This window comes from Chiloscyllium plagiosum, unplaced genomic scaffold (assembly GCF_037043375.1).
Source record: "Chiloscyllium plagiosum isolate Xiang-an unplaced genomic scaffold, Cpla_swu_hap1 HiC_scaffold_13, whole genome shotgun sequence".
Classification (NCBI taxonomy): Eukaryota; Metazoa; Chordata; class Chondrichthyes; order Orectolobiformes; family Hemiscylliidae; genus Chiloscyllium; species Chiloscyllium plagiosum.
In genome coordinates, this window is record NW_028270151.1 from 28,585,964 (window position 1) to 28,610,514 (window position 24,551).

At 42.5% G+C, this 24,551-nt stretch overlaps 2 protein-coding genes across 20 annotated transcripts in view; one reads left to right on the top strand and one right to left on the bottom strand.

Annotated features, from left to right (window-relative positions):
• Window positions 1-19,830, top strand: part of LOC122556092 (uncharacterized) — a 68,104-nt gene extending 48,274 nt beyond the window's left edge. For 5 of the 9 annotated variants that reach the window (XR_015759152.1, XR_015759141.1, XR_015759142.1 and 2 more), the window contains 2 exons: window positions 17,577-17,712; window positions 19,694-19,830. The gene's annotated coding sequence lies outside the window, so the exon portion shown is untranslated. Of the gene's footprint in view, window positions 1-2,645; window positions 2,795-17,576; window positions 17,713-19,693 lie in introns of all 9 variants that reach the window. The other 4 variants (XR_015759151.1, XR_015759143.1, XR_015759144.1 and 1 more) reach the window with 1 other exon arrangement.
• Window positions 1-24,551, bottom strand: part of lpp (LIM domain containing preferred translocation partner in lipoma) — a 396,217-nt gene that overhangs the window by 28,511 nt on the left and 343,155 nt on the right. For all 11 annotated transcript variants that reach the window (XR_015759138.1, XM_087993414.1, XM_087993419.1 and 8 more), the window contains one exon: window positions 19,656-19,825. Coding sequence is in view for 10 of the 11 variants with exons in the window: in XM_087993414.1 (XP_087849540.1) it covers window positions 19,656-19,825 (170 nt within the window). In the remaining variant the exon portion in view is untranslated. The remainder of the gene's footprint in view (window positions 1-19,655; window positions 19,826-24,551) is intronic.

A 24,551-nucleotide genomic window follows, 5' to 3' on the forward strand; every position in this document is an offset into this window, starting at 1 on the left:
TTGCGATTTTTATAAATGACTTGGATGAGGAAGTGGAAGGGTGGGTAAGTTTGCTGATGACACGAAGGTTGATGGAGTTGTGGACAGTGTGGAGAACTGTTGTAGGTTGCAATGGGACATTGACATGATGCAGAGTTGGGCTGATAAGAGGCAGATGGAGTTCAACCTGGCAAAGTGTGAAGTGATTCCTTTAGGAAGGTGGAATTTGAATGCAGAATACAGGGTTAAAGGCAGGATTCTTGGCAGTGTGGAGGAATAAAGGGATCTTGTGGTCCATGTCCATAAATCCCTCAAAATTGCCACCCAAGTTGATAGGGTTGTCAAGAAGTTTTCGGTGTGTTGCCTTTCATTAGCAGGGGGATTGAAATTAACAGCTGCAAGGTTATGCTGCAGCTCTATAAAGCCCTAGATAGACCACACTTGGAATATTGTGTTCAGTTCTGGGTCCTCATTATAGGAAGGATGTGGAAGCTTTAGAGAGGGTGCAGAGGAGATTCACCAGGATTCTGCCTTGACTGGAGGGCATGTCTTATGAAGCAAAGTTGAGGGAGCTAGGGCTTTTCTCATTGGAGCGAAGAAGGATGATAGGTGACTTGATAGATGTGTACAAGATGTTGAGAGACATAGATAGAGTGAATAGTCAGAGACTTTCTTCCCAGTGCAGAAACGTCTATCAGGAGGGAACATAATTTTAAGCCATTTGAAGGAAGGTTTAGGGGAGGTGTCAGAGATAGGTTCTTTACACAGAGTGGTGGGTGTGTGGAATGCACTGCCAGTGTTGGTTTTAGAGTCAGATAATTAGGGACATTGAAGTGACTCTTGCATAGGCATATCGATGATAGTAAAATGTGGGGTATTTGGGTTAGTTTGATCTTAGAGTAGGATAAGAGGTCGGCACAACATCGAGGGCTGAAGGGCCGGTACTGTGCTGCACTGTTCTATGTTCTACCCACCACCTGCAATTTGCCCTTCAGGCTAATCATCATCCTGACTTGCAGTTCATTCAATGGTACCAAGTCAAACTCCCTCCATAGCAACTCACCATCACCCTTTCCACAGCAATTAGGGACAGACAAAAAATTCTGTCACACATCCCATGAACAAGTATTAAACTAAATTCCAATTCAGAAACCTGGAATATTGACATGGTATTTCGCAATTTTGTCCATTTTTGAGGGACGAACCCCAAAACTCTTGCCTTGCACAAGGCTTAGTCTATTCTTTACTGGGTTAGACTTCTTCAAGAAAATGTTTGATGGGAAGGTTTAATTTTAAGGGCCTGAGGTTAATTTTCCACACTCGGTCAGGTGCTGAATAGTCTCGAAGGAGGTCAAGGTGGGGTCTTGAGCAGCAGTGAAGGTACTGCCCACATTCAGCATCAGCTTCTGAAGGGGAAAAGGATGCAAGGCTGAGGGAGGGTCCTTCCTAACTGTGGGTCCAGGATATCCCTCCTTCACCAGGACCTTCTGAATTATATCGGAGAATATGTGAACCTTCTCCCTCAGTCCTTGGGCCATCCTGGGACCCGTCGCTGTGTGTCACTAGCATATGCTATACCGTCATTGGGCGTGGCTGTGAACAAGCAGCTCCCAAGCAGCTGCAGAAATATTGTCAAGATTAGTGGTGTTGGAAAAGCACAGCAGGTGAGGCAGCATCCGAGGAGCAGGAAAATTGATGTTTCAGGCAAAAGCCCTTCATCAGGCATTCATGATGAAGGACTTTTGCCCAAAACTTGATTTTCCTGCTTCTCGGATGCTGCCAGCACCACTAATCTTGACTCTGATCTCCAGCATCTGCAGTCCTCACTTTCGCCTTGCAGAAATATTGTCCATTCAGTACCGAATATTAACCCATCACATGGCTGGCTCAAGCAATGCAGGAAAGGTCAGGTTCTGAGGAGCAGGAGCATTCCTGATGAAGGGCGTTTGCCCAAAACATCGATTCGCCTTCTCCTCAGATGCTGCCTGACCTGATGTGCTTTTCTAGCACCACACTCTTGACTCTGATCTCCAGCATCTGCAGTCCTTACTTTCTCCAAAGGTCAGGTTCTAGTCATCAGCAATTTGAACCAAAACTGCATGCCAACTCCAGCCTATCAAACAGGTGTGTCTTATTAACGCAGCACCCATGCAGCATCTGCTTTTAAGCTTTCACTAGAATAACCTACTGATGGTTACCTCAGCAGTGATATCAGTAACTGAGGCTTGGCAAATTCCAACTCTTGGGAATCTAGCCAAAATCTTCAGCCACCGGTCATTTCTGGCTGATTGGGAATATACACAAATAATCCCTCATCTAATCAGAGAAGAAATTATGTTTTTGAAGGGGTTGGAATGCAAAACTAATCACAGCCGTGCCAAGAAACCATTTCTGCAAACATTGATTTTCTTTTTTTCTGGAACATTTGGAGTGCTGGAGTTTTCAGTATCTATCTCAATGAATCAGTCACATGGCCATGAGGGCAAACAACACGGTGGGATACTGTGATTGTGACCTCTATTTGATCTGCTAACATTTGAATTTTCAAGATGATTGCTGTCAGTAATACTGAAATGCATCTAAACAAAAAAATTCAAAGAACTGAAAACCAGAAACAAATTCAGAAATTCGGGTCCAGGAGTGTTAACTGTGCTTTCTCTCCACAGATGCTGCCAGACCTGCTGAGTTTTTTCAGCAATTTCCGATTTTGTTTTCGAAATGCAGCTGCCCGATTGTGAAGAAATTCTGGCTGATTCACTCACATCCTTTAGGGAAAGGAATCTGCCAACCCTACTCAACCGAAGGCTCTAAGCCAGTAAGTGGCTGACTGTTAACTCATCAACCAGCAGTGGTTCAAGAAGAGAACTCTGTAAGGGCCTTCTCAAGGGCAATTGGGGATGGGCAATAAATGTTGGGCTTGCCAGAGATGTCCAGATCCTGAGAATGACTGATTTTAAAGCAGTTGTTATACTTGAGAAGTCATGTCTCTCATGTCCAGCCACTAAATTAACCTGCAGTTTCATGAAACTGAGGATCATCTGCAATTCAATCTATAAAAAGGCTTGAACAAATGGAGCTCAAATTCTGAAGGAAAATCTGGCAGACGTTTTACTCCATTTGATGGGCTCAGCATTTAAAACCAAGTATTTTGGGGAATGATACATAAGGGAGGAGTATCTTGGATAAAACTGTTATGCTTGGCTGTGCCGAGCTGTGAAATGCGACAGGCGTTTGGAGATTTTGCAATCCTGTAGTTGGTTTGGGTTTATATTGGAAGCTGGGCATGTTTTTATTGGAAAAGGATAGACTTCAAGGTGATCTCATTGAAGTTTTCAAGACCATGAAGGGAGTTAATAAAGTTGATTGCAGCAATTTGTTTCCCCTGTCAAAAAAATCAAATCCTAGATTAAAATATGGGGGAGTTAGAATTAAAAGGGTGTAATGATGTGATGATTCCACATTTCAGTGGGAGGTGAGTTTTTTTAAAGTGGTATGACACTAAAGGATTAGTGGATGTTTTGGAGAGACGCGTCTGAGTTATCTGTGAGTATGGTGCAATAGGGCAGTGCCAATATGCATTCAAAGTTGTATTAGCTCCTTTAAAAGTTAGATAGAGTTCTACTGAAGGAATCTTACCAATTGAAGAAAAATAGAAGACAGAGAAACAGAGAGGAGGACAAAGTAGGAGCTGAGAAAGTAGAGACAGGAGGGAGGGAAGTGGAGACTCAGGAGAGGTGATGGTCAAGTGGTATTATCGCTGGACTGTTAACCCAGAGACCCAGATAATGTTCTGGGGACCCAGGTTCAGATTCCTCCACGGCCAATGGATGAATTTGAATTCAGTAAGTATCTGATAAAACAGTCTAATGATGCCCATGAAATCATTGCTAATTGTTGGAAAAACCCATCTGATTCACCAACGTCCTTTAGGGAAGGAAACTGCAATCCTTACCTGGTTGGGCCTACATATGACTGCAGACCCAGAGCAATGTGGTTGACTCTTAACAGCCCTCTGGGTAATTAGGAATGGGCAATAAATGCTGCCCAGCTGGCAATGCCCTCATCCCATGAATGAATAAAGAAAAAATAAAGATAGAGGAAGTAGTGATGTGCCACAAGGATCAGTGCTGGGTCCACTGCTTTTCGTCATTTATATAGAATTTCATAGAATCCCTACAGTATGGAAACAGGCCAGTTGGCCCAACACGTCCACACCAAATGATTTGAATGTGAAGGTAGGAGGTATAGTTAGTAGGTTTGCAGAGTGACACCAAAATTGGAGGTGTAGTGGACAGTGAAGAAGGTTACCTCAGAGTACAATATGATCTTGATCAGATGGGCCAGTGGGCTGAAGAGTGGCAGATGGAGTTTAATTTAGATAAATGTGAGGTGTTGCATTTTGGAAAAGCAAATCAGAGTAGAACTTGTACATTTAATGGGAAGATCCTGGGGAGAGACCTTGGAGCGCAGGTTCATAATTCCTTGAAAGTAGAGTTACAGGTAGATAGGATAGTGAAGAAGGTGTTTGGTATGCTTTCCTTTATTGGTCAGAGTATTGAGTATAGAACTTGGGAGGTCATGTTGCAGCTATACAGGACATTGGTCAGGCTACTTTTGGAATATTGCGTGCAATTCTGGTCTCCCTCCTATCAGAAGGATGTTGTGAAACTTGAAAGGGTTCAGAAAAGATTTGTTGCCAGGGTTGGAGGATTTGAGCTATTGGGAGAGGCTGAATAGGGTAGGGCTGTTTTCCCTGGAGTGCCGGAGGCTAAGGGGTGACCATATAGAGATTTATAAAATCATGAGGGGTGTGGGTAGGATAAATAGAAAAGGTCTTTTCCCTGGGGTGAGTGAGTCCAGAACTAGAGGGCATAGGTTTAGGGGTGAGGGGGAAAAATTTTAAAGGGACCTAAGGGGCAACATTTTCACACAGAGGGTGGTACGTGTATGGAATTAGTTGCCAGAGGAAGAGATGGAGGCTGGTACAATTACAACATTTAAAAGGCATCTGGATGGGTATATGAATAGGAAGCATTAAGAGGGATATGGGGTAAGTGCTGCCAAATGGGACTAGATTAGATTAGGATATCTTGTCGGCATGGGCGGAGTTGGACCAAAGGGTCTGTTTCCGTGCTGCACATCTCTATGCCTTCATGACTCCAAATCGAACAGAGAAAAGGAAAGAAAATGAAAAAGTGCAGAGAAGATTAAACGGTGGGAAGGCAAGGTGAAGAGAGGAGGAGGGGAGGAGTGGGGAAGAAAAGGAAGAGAGCATAGGGAAGAGGTGGGAATTCAAAAGTAGTGTTGGAAGAAGGCAAGAAAAGAATGATATGATTGGGTGAGATGGCAGAGAAAAGGGAACAAGCAAGACAGACAAATGGACAACAAAATACTGAGCCGTGAAGACGAAAAAAAGGGGAAAGCAAAATAGCTGTTTGTGCTAAGGTCACCAGCACTGGGTCAAGCTTGAACTCATCAAACCTCTCTCCTTTGACTTGTCTTTTCTCCTTCTTCAATTATGATGATTTTGATCAAATACAGAACTAGGGGTTGGTACAAATGAGTATAATTTGGTAATGACTACTGAGACATGGTTGCAGGAAGATCAGATTGCAAACTAAATATTCAAAGGTACTCGGTGCTTCAGAGGATACAGCGGAAGGAAAAGGAGGTGGTATAGCTTTGTTAGTAAAGGAGCATTCAGTGCTACAGTGGAAATGGATATTGGCACTGGAGAACAAGTCATAGTCTGGGTAGAAATAAGAAAAAGTGAGAGATAGAAGTCCTCGGTGGGAGTAATCTCTAGGTCACCAAACAGTAATCTCACAGTGGGGCACAGTTTAAGCCACATAATACTGGGGGCTTGTAACAAAGGTACAGCAATAACCATGAGTCATTTTAATATGCATATAGACTGGATTAATTAAATTGGCAAGGGTAGCCAGGAGGGAGAGTTAATTGAATATATTAGTGATTGTTTCTTGGAGTTATATGTTGTGGAACCAACTAGAAGCAGGTTCTTCTGGATTTCGCATTGTGTAATGAAGTGGGATTAATTAATTATCTCATAGTAAAGGATTCTCTGGTAAGAGTAATCATAGCAGGCTAGAATTTCAAGTTAGATTGGAAGGTTAGAAACTGCCCCCACACTAGTGTTCTAGAATTAAACAAACATAGTTAAAAACCACACAACACCAGGTTATAGTCCAACAGGTTTAATTGAAAGCACACTAGCTTTCGGAGCGACGCTCCTTAATCACCTGATGAAGGAGCGTCGCTCCGAAAGCTAATGTGCTTCCAATTAAACCTGTTGGATTATAACCTGGTGTTGTGTGATTTTTAACTTTGTACACCCCAGTCCAACACCGGCATCTCCGAATCATAAACAAACATAGTTGCATAGGCAAGAGGACCAACTTGGTCCAACTGGATTGGGCAGGAAGGCTAAAAGGTAGAATAGGTGATAAGCAGTGGCAGATGCTCAATGAGATACTGAATTGCTCCCAACCAAAATATATTCCAGAAAGGAAGAAAGTTTAAGATGGCGAAAAAGAAATCAAATGACTAAACAGGGAAGTTAAGGATAACATAAAGAGAAAAAACTAAGGCATATCATATTGCGAAGGCAAGTGGAAGGCTGGAAGATTGGGAAACGTTGAAAGATCAACAAAGTGTTACAAAAATAATAAAAAGATCAAAGATGAATTATGAAAGAAAATTAGCACAAAACATAAACATAAATAGAAAAAGCTTCCATAAGTGTATAAAAGGGAAGAAACTAGCTAAAGTGACTGTTGGGGATGGGGGAATTAATAGTGGAGAAACACAGAAATGACAGACACTAAATCAATGTTTTGCCTCAGTTTTCACCATGGAGGATACTAATAGCATCTCAATAATAACAGTTAATGTGTAAGTTATGCAGAACAATCGTCATCACTAGCGAAAAAGTATCAAGCACACTATTGCGATTGAAGGACGAAGTTCCCACAGTCTGATTGCTGACATCCTAGGGTCTTACAGAAAGTCGCAGCAGAGATGGTGGCTCCATTAGTTATAATATTCCAAAATTTCCTGGATGTGAGGGAGGTTCCAGTTGATTGGGAAAATGCTATTATAACACCCTTATTCAACAAAGGAGGCAGAAACAAGTATATACCAGTTAGTTTACCATGGGAACTGTTAGATTCTATTATCAAGAAAGTAATAACATAACATTTGGAAAGTCAAAACGCAATCCATCGAGTCAGCATAGAATGATGATGGGTAAATCATGTTTGACTAATTTTCTAGAGCTCTTTGAAGATGTTAGCAGCAAGGTGGATACTGGAGATTCTGTAGTTGCAGTATTTCCAGACTTGCAAAAGGCATTTGATAAAGTGCTGGGCAAAACGTTAATGCACAAGGTAAGATCACATGGGGTTAGAGGTAATTTATTTGCTTGGAAATACGATTGGCTAGCCAACAAAAAGCAGAGAGTCAGGATAAATGGATCTTTTTTTGATTGGCAAGATGTAACTGGAGGAGTGCCATAGGGCTCAGTCCTCCGGCTCTATATCAATGACTTGAGTGCGGAGATGGAGGTACTTTTGTTAAATATACAGATGAATAAAAAACGTGTGAAATCAAGTTACAATGAAGAAATAAGGAATTTACAAATGGATTTGTGCAGATTAGCTGAGTAGGCCAAACTTTCGCAGGTATGGTTTAATGTGAATAAGTGTGAAGTTATGCATCTTGGTCAGAGGAATAGAAAGACAAATTATTATCTAAATGGAGAGAAACTTTAGAGTGCTTCACTGCAGAGGGAGCTGGGTGCCATTGTGCATGAATCACAGAACATGAGTATGCAGGAAGAGCAGGTAATAAGGAAGACAAATGGAATTTTGGCAATTATTGCTAAAGGAATACAATGTGAAAGTAAAGAAGTGTTGCTACAACTGTACAAAGCATCAGTGAGTCCACACCTAGAATATTTTGAATAACTTTGGTTCCCCTACTTGAGGTGTGATGTAGTTGCATTGGAGGCTGTTTGGAGGTGGTCCACTAGATTGATTCTGTAGGTGAGAGGTTTGTCTTACAATGAGAGATTGAGTAGTTTGGGCCGATACTCTCTGTAATTTAGAAGAATGAGAGATCCCATTAAGGTGTATAAGACCAAATAGATGTACAATGGATGTTTCCTCATTTGGGGCAATCTAGAATAAGAGGTCATAGTTTTATGATAAAAGGTAGCAGATTTAAAACAGAGATGGGCTGAAATTATTTCTTTCAAAGGGTTGTGAATCTATGGAAATCACTACACCAAAGTACAGGGGAGTCTGGGACATTGAGTAAATTTAAGGAGGAGATAGACTGGTCTTTATTAGTAATAGGTTGAAGGGTAATGGAGAATGGGTGAGTAAGTGGAGTTGAAGCTGAGGTGAGATCAGCTATGATCTAATAAGATGGTGGAGTAGGCTTAAGGGGCTGAAATACCTACTCCTGCTCCCAGTTCTTACACCCTATGTACTCCACGTCCCTTGTAAGGAATGATAATATTCTATTTGACATTCTTATAATTCAATGAACCTGCGTACTAAAATTAAGCTTTGGTTTACCAGGATACTTAGATTTATTGTGTCTCAGGCTTTTGCTATATTTCTCCATGTTTATGCTATGTAGCTTTTTCTGTTTCATGCCAAAGTGGACAACTTCACATTTTTGCACATCTGGCAGTTTATTTTTATCCACTCTCTTAACCTGTCTCCAACCTTTTGGAGGCTCCTTTTATCCTCTTTACAATTTACTTTCCTACTATCTTTGTGTAATTAATGAATTTCACAACCATCCCTTCTGACCCTTCATCCCGAGCCATCTATATAAATTCTAAGGGCAGGAGTTGATGTCAAAGATGAACCATGACCTTACTGAATTGCAGAGGAGGATTGAGGGTGACATGGCCTTTGACTATGTCACAGGATTAGTGGTTCATGCTATTGTTGTGCGGATATGCGTTCATATCCAAATTCAAATCCATATTAATGGTAGTTAGTGGGATTGAAATTTCTGTAAATGGGGAAAATAAAATTTGCAGAGGTAGCCACAAGGAGTTGTTTTTGGGTCAGTTTCCTAGAACAATATGTTTCAGTACCAACTGGGAGTATCTGCCTTTGCAGTAAGTTTTCAATGTAGCATGTGGAGACTTCTACACGCATCCGTGGATTGCCTCATTCTCCATTGATATTTACACAGAACAAGATTAGATCACTGTAAATCAGGAGTGATGCAGGTATAATGTTTCAAAATTCATGAGGTTTGAGATAGCAGTTCAGGTTTATCAACCAGCCAACAGCAAAATGCTATCAGGTTATGCAGCCATTTCCCCTGTTAATAAATCTTTCAGAGCCAACTGCTTTACGTGTGATTTGAAAAACTGAAAAAATTTAAAATTCTGTCCTGGAATGTGGGTGTGTGTCGCTCAGCCAACAATTATTACCTATCCATAATTGCCCTTGAGAAGGTTGTGGTGAGCAAATTCCTGAACGGCTGTGGGGTGTGTATCCACATTCCGTGAAGCCTCTGGGAACTTTTTCCAGATTCTTTGCAATCTCCCTCTGGATGGTGAAACCAAATTCTGCTTCTCTTGAGAAAGACTACTCCAAAAATCAGCCTGCGATACTCCTGTCTTTAAAGCTTGCCTTCTCCTGCTCATTAAGTCTTGCTGATGGCAGCTATGTTCTCTTTCCCAGGGAGCTGGGTTATCAAATGTATTCAGGACTGAGTTAGATTGGAGACTGACAAGGAGCTCATAGAAAGAAATCTATCCTGCCAGGTACATGTCTCATACAACAGGCTTGTGAACAGAAGGTATTCCTTGTTTTAGCTAAAACAAAATGCACACCTGAGAATAATTCTCATGGGCTGGCATAACGATCAATACGAAAGACACAAGACAGGTTATTGAATGTTAGCCCTCCTGCAAGGTTTTGAGAATTTAGCAGTAAAACTTTAAATCACTATCGGGAAACTGAATTATTGCCTCTCTCATAATTACGCCCCTCTTTCTCCCATTCTAAAAGCTCTGGGTAGGTCTGGAAAAGTCTGCCTATTGTTCCTGCATTTGCCATTATATCATTTCCTTTGATTTATATTTGTGCAAGGAAATTCATCCATCTGGCTACAAACGCCATGTTTATCTAGGGATTGATGCAGAGCTATATGCAGGAGGTTGGCAGTGGGATTAGTCTGTAAGACCAGAAGACAAAGGAGTGGAAGTAAGGCCATTCGACCCATCGAGTCCACTCCGCCATTTAATCATGGTTGATGGGCATTTCAACTCCACTTACCCACATTCTCCCCGTAGCCCTTAATTCCTTGTGACAGCAAGAATTTATCAATCTCTGCCTTGAAGACATTTAGCGTCCCGGCCTCCACTGCACTCTGCGGCAATGAATTCCACAGGCCCACCACTCTCTGGCTGAAGAAATGTCTCCGCATTTCTGTTCTGAATTGACCCCCTCTAATTTTAAGGCTGTGCCCACGGGTCCTAGTCTCCCCGCCTAACGGAAACAATTTCTTAGCGTCCACCCTTTCCAAGCCATGTATTATCTTGTAAGTTTCTATTAGATCTCCCCTTAACCTTCCAAACTCCAATGAGTACAATCCCAGGATCCTCAGCCGTTTCTCGTATGTTAGACCTACCATTCCAGGGATCATCCGTGTGAATCTCCGCTGGACATGCTCCAGTGCCAGTATGTCCCTCCTGAGGTGTGGGGCCTAAAGCTGGACACAGTACTCCAAATGGGGCCTAACCAGAGCTTTATAAAGTCTCAGTAGCACATCGCTGCTTTTATATTCGAACCCTCTTGAGATAAATGACAACATTGCATTCGCTTTCTTAATCACGGGTTCAACCTGCATGTTTACCTTTAGAGGATCCTCGACTAGCACTCCCAGATCCCTTTGTACTTTGGCTTTATGAATTTTCTCATTGTTTAGAAAGTAGTCCATGCTTGTATTCTTTTTTCCAAAGTGCAAGACCTCGCATTTGCTCACATTGAACTTCATCAGTTATTTCCTGGACCACTCTCCCAAACTGTCTAGATCCTTCTGCAGCCTCCCCACTTCCTCAGTACTACCTGCCTGTCCACCTAACTTCGTATCATCGGCAAACTTCGCTAGAATGCCCCCAGTCCCTTCATCCAGATCATTAATATATAACGTGAACCGCTGCGGCCACAACACTGAATCCTGTGGGACACCACTTGTCACCAACTGCCATTCCGAAAAAGAACCTCTTATCCCAACGTCTTCTGTCAGACAGCCAATCCTCAATCCATGCCAGTAGCTCACCTTGAACACCATGGGCCCTCACCTTACTCAGCAGCCTCCCGTGTGGCACCTTATCAAAGGCCTTTTAGAAGTCTAGATAGACCACATCGACTGGGTTTCCCTGGTCTAACCTACTTGTCACCTCTTCAAAGAATTCTAATAGGTTTGTCAGGCACGACCTCCCCTTACTAAATCCATGTTGACTTGTTCTAATCCGACCCTGCTCTTCCAAGAATTTAGAAACCTCATCCTTAATGATGGATTCTAGAATTTTACCAACAACCGAGGTTAGGCTAATTGGCCTATAATTTTCCATCTTTTGTCTTGATCCTTTCTTGAACAATGGGGTTACAACAGTGGTCTTCCAATCATCCGGGACTTTCCCTGACTCCAGTGACTTCTGAAAGATCTCAACCAACACGGCTGCTATTTCCTCAGCCACCTCCCTCAGAACTCTAGGATGTAGCCCATCGGGGCCAGGAGATTTGTCAATTTTAAGACCTTTTAGCTTTTCTAGCACTATCTCTTTTGTAATGGCAACCATACTCAACTCAGCCCCCTGACTCTCTTTAATTGTTGGGATATTACTCATGTCTTCCACTGTGAAGACTGACGCAAAGTACTTAATAAGTTCTCCAGCTATTTCCTTATCTCCCATCACTAGCCTTCCAGCATCAGTTTGAAGTGGCCCTATGTCTACTTTTGCCTGTAGTTTGTTTCTTATGTATTGAAAGAAACTTTTACTATCATTTCTTATATTACTGGCTAGCCTACCTTCATATTTGATCCTCTCCTTCCTTATTTCTCTCTTTGTTATCCTCTGTTTGTTTTTGTAGCCTTCCCAATCTTCTGATTTCCCAGTGCTCTTGGCCACTTTATAGGATCTCTCTTTTTCTTTAATACATTTCCTGACTTCCTTTGTCAGCCATGGCTGCCTAATCCCTCCCCGGATAATCTTTCTTTTCTTGGGGATGAACCTCTGTACCATGTCCTCAATTATACCCACAAACTCCTGCCATTTTTGCTCTACTGTCTTCCCTGCTAGGCTCTGCTTCCATTCGATTTTCGTCAATTCCTCTCTCATGCCCTCATAATTATCTTTATTTAACTGTAACACCATTACATCCGATTTTGCCTTCTTTCTTTCAAACTGCAGACTGAACTCTACCATATTATGATCGCTGCTTCCTAAATGTTCCCTTACTTTAAGATCTTTTACAAAGTCTGGTTCTAGGTCCAAAATAGCCTGCTCCCTTGTGGGCTCCATGACAAGCTATTCCAAAAAGCCATCCTGTAAGCATTCCAAGAATTGCCTTTCTTTGGATCCACTGGCAACATTATTTACCCAGTCCACCTGCATATTGAAGTCCGTGATCACCGTGACCTTGCCTTTCTGACAGGCCTTTTCTATTTCCCGGTACATGTTGCGCCTCTGGTCCTGACCACTGTTAGGAGGTCTGTACATAACTCTCATTATGGTTTTTTTGCCTTTGTGGTTCCTCAATTCCACCCACACAGACTCCACATCATCTGACCCTATGTTATTCAGTGCCATAGATTTAATTTTGTTCTTAACTCACAAGGCCACCCCGCCCCCTCTGCCCACCTCCCTGTCTTTTCGATAAGTTGTAAATTCTTGGATGTTTAACTGCCAGTTTAACTGCAACCATGTCTCTGTGATGTCTACCACATCATAATCATTCACGATGATCTGTGCCGTTAGTTCATCTACTTTGTTACGAATGCTACGAGCATTCAAGTAAAGTACCTTAATGCTAACATTCTTATCATTAGAGATATTGGAAGTCATAAGATATCCTAAGTTATCCTTCCTTTTTGTTGCATTCCTAATATGCCTCAAGGTTAAATCCACCTGCATACATGCTATCCTCCTGCTTATCTTTCCATTTAACTCCATACTCCCTGTCGTTTTCACTTTCCCTTCCCCCCAACTCAGAAGTTTAAAGTCCTACTGACCACCCTATTTATCCTCTTCGCTAGAACATTGGTACCAGATCAGTTCAGGTGGAGACCGTCCCAAAGGTACAGATCCCCCCTGTTCCAAAACTGATGCCAATGCCCCATGAAATGGAATCCCTCTTTCCCACACCGATCCCTTAGCCACATGTTTACTTCCCTAATTTTCTTATCCATATGCCAATTGGCACGTGGCTCGGGCAGTAATCCGGAGATTATGACCCTTGAGGACCTGTACTTCAATTTCCTTCCTAGTGCTTGATAATCCCCAAACAGGTCCTCCACCCTAGCTTTGCCTCTGTTGTTAGTCCCAACGTGGACCACAACAACTGGATCCTCCCCCTCCCGCTCCAATATTCTTTCAAGCCGGTTGGAGATGTCCTGCACCCTGGCACCGGGCAGGCAACACACCATGCGAGATTCCCGATCCGGCTTGCATAGGATACTATCTGTCCCCCTAATTATAGAATCCCCTATAACAACTACTTGTCTTTTAGCTCCCCCCTCTTGAATGGCCTTCTGCACCATGGTGCCGTGGTCAGCTGGCTCATCCTGTCCAGAGCCCTTTTCCTCATCCGTACAGGGTGCAAGAATCTCATACCTGTTGGACAAGGTCAAGGGCTGAGGCTCCTGCACTCCTGAACTCAAGTTCCCCTGCCTGCCTCACTCACAGTCACACTCTGATGTCCCTGATCACTAACTGAATGTGAATTACTTAATCTCCCAGGTGTGACTGCCTCTGAAACAAAGTGTCCCCCTCCTGGATGCGCCGCAGTGTTTGAAGCTCAGATTCCAGATCATCAACTCTGAGCCGGAGTTCTTCCAGCAACCAACACTTGCTGCAGATGTGGTCACTGCCATTCACAATGGGATCAGCCAGCTCCCACATCATACAGCTACAGCACATCACCTGCCCAGCCATCTCTGCTTAGTTAATTACTTTATTACTTTATATAGGTTTGAGTTAAAATACTTTCTGATACCTCTCTGCTATAGTCTTTTTCTAAAAACCAATTAATAGATAAACCATAAAAAGTAAATTTTTAACCATTCACCGATAAAGAAATAGAAAATCCTTACCTTAACAAACCAGAGTCCTATTTTTGGTTAGAGGAGGGGGTGGGGGGTGAGGGGGGGGAGGGTGGAAGACACAACACGTGTAGTGTCTCGGGTTCAGCCACTGCCCAGATATATTACCGGCAGTCCCCTGGTCATCGTTCCTGCTTGATACAGGGCTATAAGGGAGTGAGTGAGGCAGCAGGTTAGTTGGGGATTGATCCAGGGCAATGGGGAGAATGTGAGCAGTGGATGATGTTGATGATGCTTGCCAAAGGCCAGCAGAGGAATGAAAGGCCAAATTATTTTTTTCTGCAAAGGTTTACACCCGAAATGTCAACTCCTCCACCTCCTGATGCTGCCTGGCATGCTGTGTTCTTCCTAATGTCTATTTACAATTCTATGACATTGAACACATCATGTAAATATGAAAAACCGCTCTCTTTCACAGAAAGTCATCATGTTGATAATCTTCTCCTGCATCAAGACCATAAAACAAAGACAGTGGTTGAAACAAAAAGTAATAATTTGGTTCTAATGTACAATCATTTTGTACACTTCCTTCAATTAAATTTGACAGTTAAACTGTTGTGAGCAATTTGATGGATGGAGACTAAGCTGTTAAAGACTTCAACTCCTGTTGTTGTTCAAATCTAACTGCTTCTGCTTCTATGAGCGTGTTTCGTTACCTTTCGGTGTAGAGACAGTTTGCTATGTTCTTACAGAAATGCCCACTTCTCACTTCATCAATCAATCTCCCCACCCCTTACAGAGAAGCCTGGAACAATGTGTATATATAAATTGTGCATACCTTGACAAATGGCCGTGATTCAAATACTTTTATTTTCAATAAAAACATTTTTGTTGCAAAATTCAGCAGTCAGAGCGATGTCATTAATTTAAAAGTGCATTTTGTTTTGGTGGGAAATTAATTTGGAATGTTTACAGAATACCTTTGATTCCAGGATCTTACTATGCCCTTGGACACTTTCCCTGATGAAGTATGTGACAAATGAGTGTTTGGTTTGGGGGATGGAGGGAAACGGTGTGAAATATATTCCAAATTCCAACACTAATTGGTGTGTTTGTTTTTATAGAACTCAAAATTATCATCCATTCTTTAATGACCTATCCTCTCTCTACTTCAATCAATCTTGCCCATGCAGCCATTCTGTATTTTTCTAGTGCTGTTGTCCTACACAACCCCATTGCCCCCTCCTTCACTCCACCATAGGTGGCTGTGCCTTCGGGTGCCTGGACCACAAGGTCACTCTAACCCTCTCCACTTCTCGATCACTCTCATTCTACTTCTCTCTTTTAAGGCACTGCTTAAAGCTAACTCTTGCCCAAATGTTTGGTCACCTGCCCGAGGATCTCCCTGTGTAGCCTGGGGTCAGATTTATGCTCCTGTGAAAGATGTTTAATCAATATATGGTCAGAAGTGGAGATGTTCGTTAGTGATTGTACAATGTTTAAAACTATTCGCGATTCCTCAGACACTGAAGCAGTCCCTCCACCACCAACGTTCAGGAGCGGGAGTGTGTACTATCTAAAAGAGCTGAAAATGTGTTGCTGGAAAAGCGCAGCAGGTCAGGCAGCATTCAGGGAACAGGAGAATCGACGTTTCGGGCATAAGCCCTTCTTCAGGAATGAGGAAAGTTTGTCCAGCAGGCTAAGATAAAAGGTAGGGAGGAGGGACTTGGGGGAGGGGAGTCGGAAATGTGATAGGTGGAAAGAGGTCAAGGTGAGGGTGATAGGTCAGACTGGGGTGGGGGCGGAGAGGTCGGGAAGAAGATTGCAAGTTAGGAAGGCGGTGCTGAATTCGATGGATTTGACTGAGACAAGGTGGGGGGAGGGGAAATGAGGAAACTGGTGAAATCCGAGTTCATCCCTTGTGGTTGGAGGGTTCCTAGGCGGAAGATGAGGCGCTCTTCCTCCAACCGTCGTGTTGTTGTGGTCTGGCGATGGAGGAGTCCAAAGACCTGAATATCCTTGGTGGAGTGGGAGGGGGAGTTGAAGTGTTGAGCCACAGGATGGTTGGGTTGGTTGGTCCGGGTGTCCCAGAGGTGTTCTCTGAAACGCTCCGCAAGTCGGCGGCCTGCCTCCCCAATATAGAGGAGGCCACATCGGGTGCAGCGGATGTAATAGATGATGTGTGTGGAGGTGCAGGTGAATTTGTGGCGGATATGGAAGTTTCCTTTGGGGCCTTGGAGGGAGGTGAGGGGGGAGGTGTGGGCGCAAGTCTTGCACCTCCTGTGGTTGCAGGGGAAGGTGCCAGGAGTGGAGGTTGGGTTGGTGGGGGGTGTGGATCTGACGAGGGAGTCATGGAGGGAGTGGTCTTTACGGAACGCTGATAGGGAGGGGTGGGAAATATATTCTTGGTGGTGGGGTCCATTTGGAGGTGGCGGAAATGACGGCGGATGATACGCTATACATGGAGATTGGTGGGGTGGTAGGTGAGGACCAGTGGGGTTCTGTCCTGGTGGCAGTTGGAGGGGCGGGGCTCAAGGGCGGAGGAGCGGGAAGTGGAAGAGATGCGGTGGAGGGCATCGTCGACCACGTCGGGGGGGGAAATTGCGGTCCTTGAAGAAGGAGGCCATCTGGGTTGTACGTTTTTGGAACTGGTCCTCCTAGGAGCAGATGCGGCGGACACGAAGGAATTGGGAGAATGGGATGGCGTTTTTACAGGGGGCAGGGTGGGAGGAGGTGTAGTCCAGGTAGCTGTGGGAGTCGGTCGGTTTGTAGTAGATGTCCGTGTTGATTCGGTCACCTGAGATAGAAATAGAAAGGTCGAGGAAGGGGAGGGAGGAATCTGAGACTGTCCAGGTGAATTTGAGGTCGGGGTGGAAGGTGTTGGTGAAGTGGATGAACTGTTCAACCTCCTCGTGGGAGCACGAGGCGGCGCCGATACAGTCATCGATGTAGCGGAGGAAAAGGTGTAGACTCTTGTTTTCTTCTTGTTTCCAGTATAAGGATTTTATGGTTCTATGATTCCTTCATTGTTACTGGGTCAAAATTCTGGAATTCCCTCCCTAATGGCATTGTGGATTAACCTACATTACGTAGACTGCAATAGGTCAAGAAGACAGTTCACCACCATCTTCTCAAGGGACAGGCAGTACATGCGGGCCAGCCAGAGATGCTCATGTGCCACGAATGAATAAATAAAAAACTACTCAGTTTGAAAAGCAGTAAATCAAAAGTGAGTGTCAGTATGACTTTTTCAAAGCAAACAACCTCTTCTTCGGCAGATCCTTGGGATTGACAATGAGGATGACATTTCCACTCTGGGTTTGATGGGTTCTCAGGTGACTCAGAAGGCCAATGCACAATCTGTGGACTCCGCCACATGCAGACATGCTGTCCCTGCAGACCCAGGAAGATGAGGTACAAACAAAAATAACCACTTGCTGTCATAAAACACACTTAAGGTACAAAAACATTTCCACCGCTTTGCACTGGAGTGTATTGAAGGCAAAAATTGTCATTAAGCCACACAAAGTGATATTAAGGTAAATCGTCAAAAGCTTGGTCAAAATGTAGTTTTAAGGATTGCGTGAAAGGAGAACTTAAGGTATATTTGCAGAGGTATAAGGAGGGAATTTCAAGGATTAGAGCTTTACCAGTTGCCAATAGTGGAGGTAATAAAGTCAAACTAAAATGTCAGATGCACACAAGGCCAGAAATTAGAGGAATTTAGAGATTTCAGAGGGTTTTGAGATGGCAGAGATCACAGAACTAAAAATAGGAAAGTCTAGGGAGGGATTGGAAAACAAGAGGAATTACAAAACTGAGGCATTCTACACCCAGCAGCCAGTGTGGGTCAGTGAGCATTGGATTTAGTTCACAAAAGGATACAGACATTAGAGTTTTGATGACCTCACGTTTATGAAGGATTGGAGTTGTCTTTATTAATCAAGACATTGAATACAAGACTAAGGAGGATATGGTGGAGCTGTACAAAATATTAGTCAGGCCACAGCTGGAGTCCTGTGTGGAATTCTAGTTGCCACACTATAGAAAGGATGTGGTAGCACAACAGGAAGTGCAAACAAGGTTCACAAGGATGTTGCCTGGATTAGAGTGATTTAGCTATGAAGAGAGACTACATAGCCTGGGATTATTTTCCTTGGATTAGAGAAAGCCAGGAGGCAGACAGGGAGTGCTGAATGAGGTGTACAAATTTATAAGGTGCATAGGTAGGGTAACCAGGGAGGAACTTTTCTCCTTGGTAGAGGGGTACAGTTTTAAATTAAAAAGGAGGGGATTTGAGGAAAACATTTTTACCCAGAAGGTGGTGGATCTCTGGAACTCACTCCCTAAAAGGATGGTAGAGGCAGGAACCACCAAGACATTTCAGAAGCATTAGATGAACACTTGAAGCACTGTAGCAAAGAAGGGATAATGATCTTGTCGGTGTTAATCTTGCTTCACGGACCTCCTGTGCAGTGTAACCTGGATGCCTCACTCTGCCTAAACACTCAATGATCTTATGTCTTTGCTTACTATGATCTGCCTGTACTGATCATTAAGCTTTTCACTGAACTTAGGTACACGTAAACACTTTAAATCAAATCAAAAGCATATTCCTTTGGCTATTTGCAACAAGCAAGATACTGACTGCATTTAGTCAATTTATGCTTTCATAACTTACAACACCATGTCCAACATTAGATGTGATTCTGGAAGTGAACAACATTTGCTGGATAATCCTGAGTGTGCAAAGAATTATATGGAAAACAATTTAGGATTGTCGGTCAGGATCACAGAATCGCACACTTGTGATTACTGGAAGCTCCAGATATGAATACACAGGGCCCTGTCTTCGCAGATAGAAAAAAAATTAAATGCACTGCAACAGTTTCAACTGAACAAATAGATGTTATCACTTCTTCGAGCATTACACTGACAAAAGTCAAATTGGCTGGTTTCAAATTTAAACTAAGCTTGGCAATTAACTGTTATACCATTAACTGGTGTATTCTTCATGGCAATTCCTCTACCAATCAAAGTTTATTTGTCGACTAATCAGCACTTTTCTCTAGTTATGTATAAAGGTTAGTTTCTCCTTACATTGCTTTTCTTGCAAACTGGCTTGATGAGTACAAAGTGAAAACCTTCAACAAAATGAAACTTCTTTCCACTGACTGACTAAAACATACTTTCCTAGATGTCTGACTAGCAGATTTCTTTATGCCAGGAACTCTTAGTATTGAGCAACAGAGCTAGTATCGTCAATGCCAAGTTTGTTGATCTGTGAACTCTTGCTATTTAAAGCTGGGATGTAAGCCTCCCTCTTGTGTGTAATAATGAGGAGTTGTAATACTCACAATGTAGCAGGGCTCACAGTATGATTTTTTCTCCACAGCATAGAAGGGCTGTCCTCGGAGCTTGTGACCGCATGTCACGCAGGTGAAGCAATCAACATGAAAGACTTGATCCATTGCAGTGCAGCCTGCACCGTCTCCAACAACACTCTCCCCACAACGGCTACAGCAGCCTATAATCAGAGAATCCAGTAAAAATCCTGGCCATCAGATGGAGGAAACAAGTGAATAATTAAGACATTCTATTTGTTATTGCCAGTCATGTACAGGCACTAACATGTTTTGTTCAGGGTAAATTCTGAAGCATTAGTTATACCATGAAGCTGTATTTCAGATGCGATATTAAACTGAGGCCCCCTTTGCCCTCTGCACAATTCAGAGAAATGGAAAATTAGACAATTCCCACAAGGTCCTGGTCAATACATTAACATTTATTCCTCAAAATACATCGGTTAAATAAGAATTATGTGCTCGTTATCTAATTGTTGTTTCCGTGAGCTTCATTTGTGAAGATTATGTCGGAAGACAATTGTGATTCTTGGAGATGAATCAGCTCAGTCCCAGGATCTCTGCAGGAGTTCCTCAGGGTAGTGTCCAAGGCCCAACCATCTTCAGCTGCTTCATCTTTGACTTTCCCTCCCTTATAAGGTCAGAGTGGGGGATGCTTATGAATGATTGCACAATGTTCAGCAAAATCATGAGTCCTCAGACACTGAAGCAGTTCACGTACACATGAAACATCATTCTGACAATATCCTAGTTTGGGGTAACAAGTGGCAAGTTATGCTAATGCCTCAAGTGCTAGGCTATCACCATCTTTAAACAGAGCAAATCTAATCATCATCACTTGATGTCCAATGGCATTACCATCACTGAACAACTCACTATCAACAACCTACGGTTACCATTGACCAGAAACTGAACTGCACTACGCATATCAAAATTGTGGCTACAAAAACAGGTATTGTATAGTAACTAACTCTCATCCTGACTCCCCAAAGTCTGTCCACACAAATCAGGAGTTTGATCGAATATTCACCACTTGCTTGGATGAGTGCATCTCCAAAAATGCACAAGACGCTTGACACCATCCAGGAGAGAGCAACCTACTACACTGGCACCAAATCCACCACCTTTAATATGCACTCCCTTCACCACCAGCTCACAATAGCAAAAGAATGTACCAGCTAACAGATACAAGGCAGTAATACACTGTGGCTCCCTAGCACCTTCCAAACACATGGCCACTACCACCTAGAAGGGTGGCAGATACATGGCACACCATATATCCCCTCCAAGCTATCCATCATCCTGAATCAGAAATATCTCCCATTTCCTTCTGTGTCACTGGGTCAAAATAGTGGTACTCATTGTTGTGGTTCTGTTCGCCGAGCTGGGAATTTGTGTTGCAGATGTTTCGTCCCCTGTCTAGGTGACATCCTCAGTGCTTGGGAGCCTCCTGTGAAGCGCTTCTGTGATGTTTCCTCCGGCATTTATAGTATCTATAAATGCCGGAGGAAACATCACAGAAGCGCTTCACAGGAGGCTCCCAAGCACTGAGGATGTCACCTAGACAGGGGACGAAACGTCTGCAACACAAATTCCCAGCTCGGCGAACAGAACCACAACAACGAGCACCCGAGCTACAAATCTTCTCACAAACTTTGAATAGTGGTACTCACTTCCCAATGGTATTGTGGGACCCTTTGATTTAAAAGTCAGCTCACCATCACCTTCTCCCGGTCAATTAGTGGTGGGCAATAAATACCGTTCATGTGATGCCATTTAAAAGAGTTGGGCTGAGCTTTGACAAATCTCTGCCAGTGAGCTATTTTGCAAGGTGCTGCTGCAAATGAAATATTTCTTAATTTTCATTTTAAACAATTTGCCATCAGGAAGAACCCTTTATAATCTGAACACATCGATGATATTGAGCCCTAACCTTCTCAACTCCGGTGAGAAATGACCAAACCACACCTTTTCCAGTTAATTAAAGGCAAAATACTACGAATGCTTGACATAGAAACTGAAAGTGCTGGAGAAACTCAGCAGGTCTGGCAGAATCTATGGAGAGAGAAAGAGAGTTAATATCTTGAGTCCAATTTGACTCTTCTTCAGAACTGAGGGAGCCTAGAAAACTGAGTTTATGCTCTGGAGCATGAAGTTTGTGGAAAATGAGTTATGTTTCTCCAGTGTGACACTGTTACTGTTCTAATATGTTTCGCACAAACAATATCCAAGTATATATTCTTTTCCTCCTATCACCAGAGTAGATCCTTCAGTTTTCTGGTTTCTGCTCTCTGGATCTCTCCATTTTTCAATCAAGGTTTCTGAGTATTGTTCTGAGTTCCATATTATAGGAGATGTGAATGCATTGCAGAGAGTGCAGAAGAGATTACAAGAATGGCTGCAGGGATGAGAACTTTCAGTCACAAAGATGGATTGATGAAGTTCAGGCTGTTCACCCTGGAAACAAGAAGGCCAAGGAAAGGTTTTTGAAATCATGAGCCAGTTGGATAGAGTGGAAAGGAAGAAGCTTCCCATTCTTAAAAGAGTCAAGGACCAGCAGACACAGATTTAAAGTGATTTACAAAAGAAGCAAATGTGAGGTGACAAAACATGTTTTTCACTTAACAAGTAGTTAGGTACAGAATGCAGTGTCTGGAAATGTGTTGGAGGCATATTCAGTTGAAGCATTCAGGAGGGCACCAGATGATTATTTGAGGTGAAATAGTGTTCAAAGGTCTAGGGAAAAAGCACCAGAGTTAAAAAGATTAGGGTGTAATCGATGTGTTCCAGATTATAAAGGATTCTTTCTGATTGCTAAATAGTTTGAAGAGGAAAGAAAGACCAGCAGGAGGTATAGATGCTTATTTGAAAAGCTGGAGCTAACAGCCTCCTTCTGTGCCCTAATACTTTTGCAATTCCTTCTTTAAAAATCTTGTCAAACATACGTCTTTGACAAAATCTGCATTCCACTGCACTAATCAATTCCTCACTGACTCTCCATGCGCTGTACTCTTTCTGTGAATGTTCCAAAATGTTCTTTATGTAACAGAAGCTCCATAAAGCAAACTCTTGTTCTCAATAATAAAACTATGGATGAACTTAGATGCTGGGCAAATGCTTCCTTGGTTTTATGTTCTCTGCCTCAGGCATCCTTCCACGCCTCTGACCTCCTTTCACGTAACCCATAATAACGTGTATATGCTTCCAGCAGGGTGCCTAATACCTTTCCCTGTATTTTATTTTCCACTCAACTATTTTCCCACCAACAACATTTTTGAAGTCACCATTGACCAGATGTTTAACTGAATCCAGCAAATCATGACCCTGACCACAAGAGCAGGTAAGAGGCTGAATATACTGTGTGTTCTCTCCTGACTGCTCAAAGTTTCTCCATTCTCTATGGGGATCTGACCCTGAATCTGATGCAACAGCAATCAAGAAGCTTGATACCTTCTAAGTCCATGCGGTTTGTTTGATGCTTTATTCACTTTATTCAAGATTCACTCCTTCTACTGCCTACACATAGTGGTAGGAGTCTGTTACTATCTACAGCAGGAACTGCAAGATAAAAGTGCAACATATGGATGAATTCCTTTTGCCTACAAGGAACGTGGTAGTGTGTTAATATGTGTGGATTCTCTTTGAATTTGTCTTTACCTGTTTGTAACTTTTTGCATTCTTTCTGCTTATGTGTTTCCTTGTTGTCTACCCACTTATTTATATTTTCCCTTACCCATAACTTCTCCCTTAACTCTTTATTCATCCACATTATCTCATTTGTGTTGGTTCATTCATTAACTTCAATTACATCGTTTTGTGTTCTTTATTGATGATCTACATTATTGTCCATTTAATTTTCCCAGTTTTACTTTCAAACCCTAAAATCAGCTTTCCTCCACGCTTTATACTTATGTTTCCCTGATTATATCTTAAATAATATTACATTATGGCCACTAAGTGCTCCCCTACTGATGTTTCTTTTATCTACTCAGACTCATTCCACACAACCAGACTGAGTAGCAATTCCTCTGTTTTGGACTTTTTATATCTAGGCTAGAAAGAAGATGTGTACATAGCTTGAAAATCTAATCTTTTATCCCCTTTTACTTAGCTTTTCTAGCCAACTCATTTTGGGTCACTAAAATTTTTGATGATTATTGTTTTATTTTCTTTTACTAACTTCCCTAGTTTGTTTGCATATTTCTTCTTCTACCTCCTTCCCACGATTAAGATGATCCATAAAGTACACGGCTGATTATTTGTTACAATTTATCTCTGTCCATACGGGTTCTCCATTTAGAAAACTTCAACTGACTCGTACCTATATCTACAGCATGTCTGGGGGTTAATTCAAGATTTCCACGACTCTTTGCATTCAAGAATGCTCCATGATTTCATCCCCAAACAGTGGATGTAATTTTAAATGATTCCCTTTGTCCTGGACTTCTCTCACTAGCGTAAATAGTTTCTCTTGATGCACTTAATTGAATACATTCTGATTTTAAATAATTCAATTAGATTACTTGTCAATTTTTGAAACTCAAGGAAAATACTGAGTCGATGTGACCTTTTGTAATGGTTTAAATGTTTGGCCCTGACATCATTCCAGTGAATGTTTACTTACTCCTGTTTGGGTCAATCCACAGCTCTGAATGACTAAAGCATAGCTCTTCCACTTTCAAATTCCAGCCACCCTTTGTATGGGAGGTAAAACATTATTTTTCCTCCCCTTCATTATCTTGAATACATTGCCTATAGATTGATAGAGTCCTATAGCATGGAAATAGACCTTTAGGCCTAAGTCAACCATGATGACCAGGTTTCCTGAACTGAACTGGTCCCATTTGGCCCACATTCCTCTAAATCTTTCTTATCCATGTACCTGTCCAG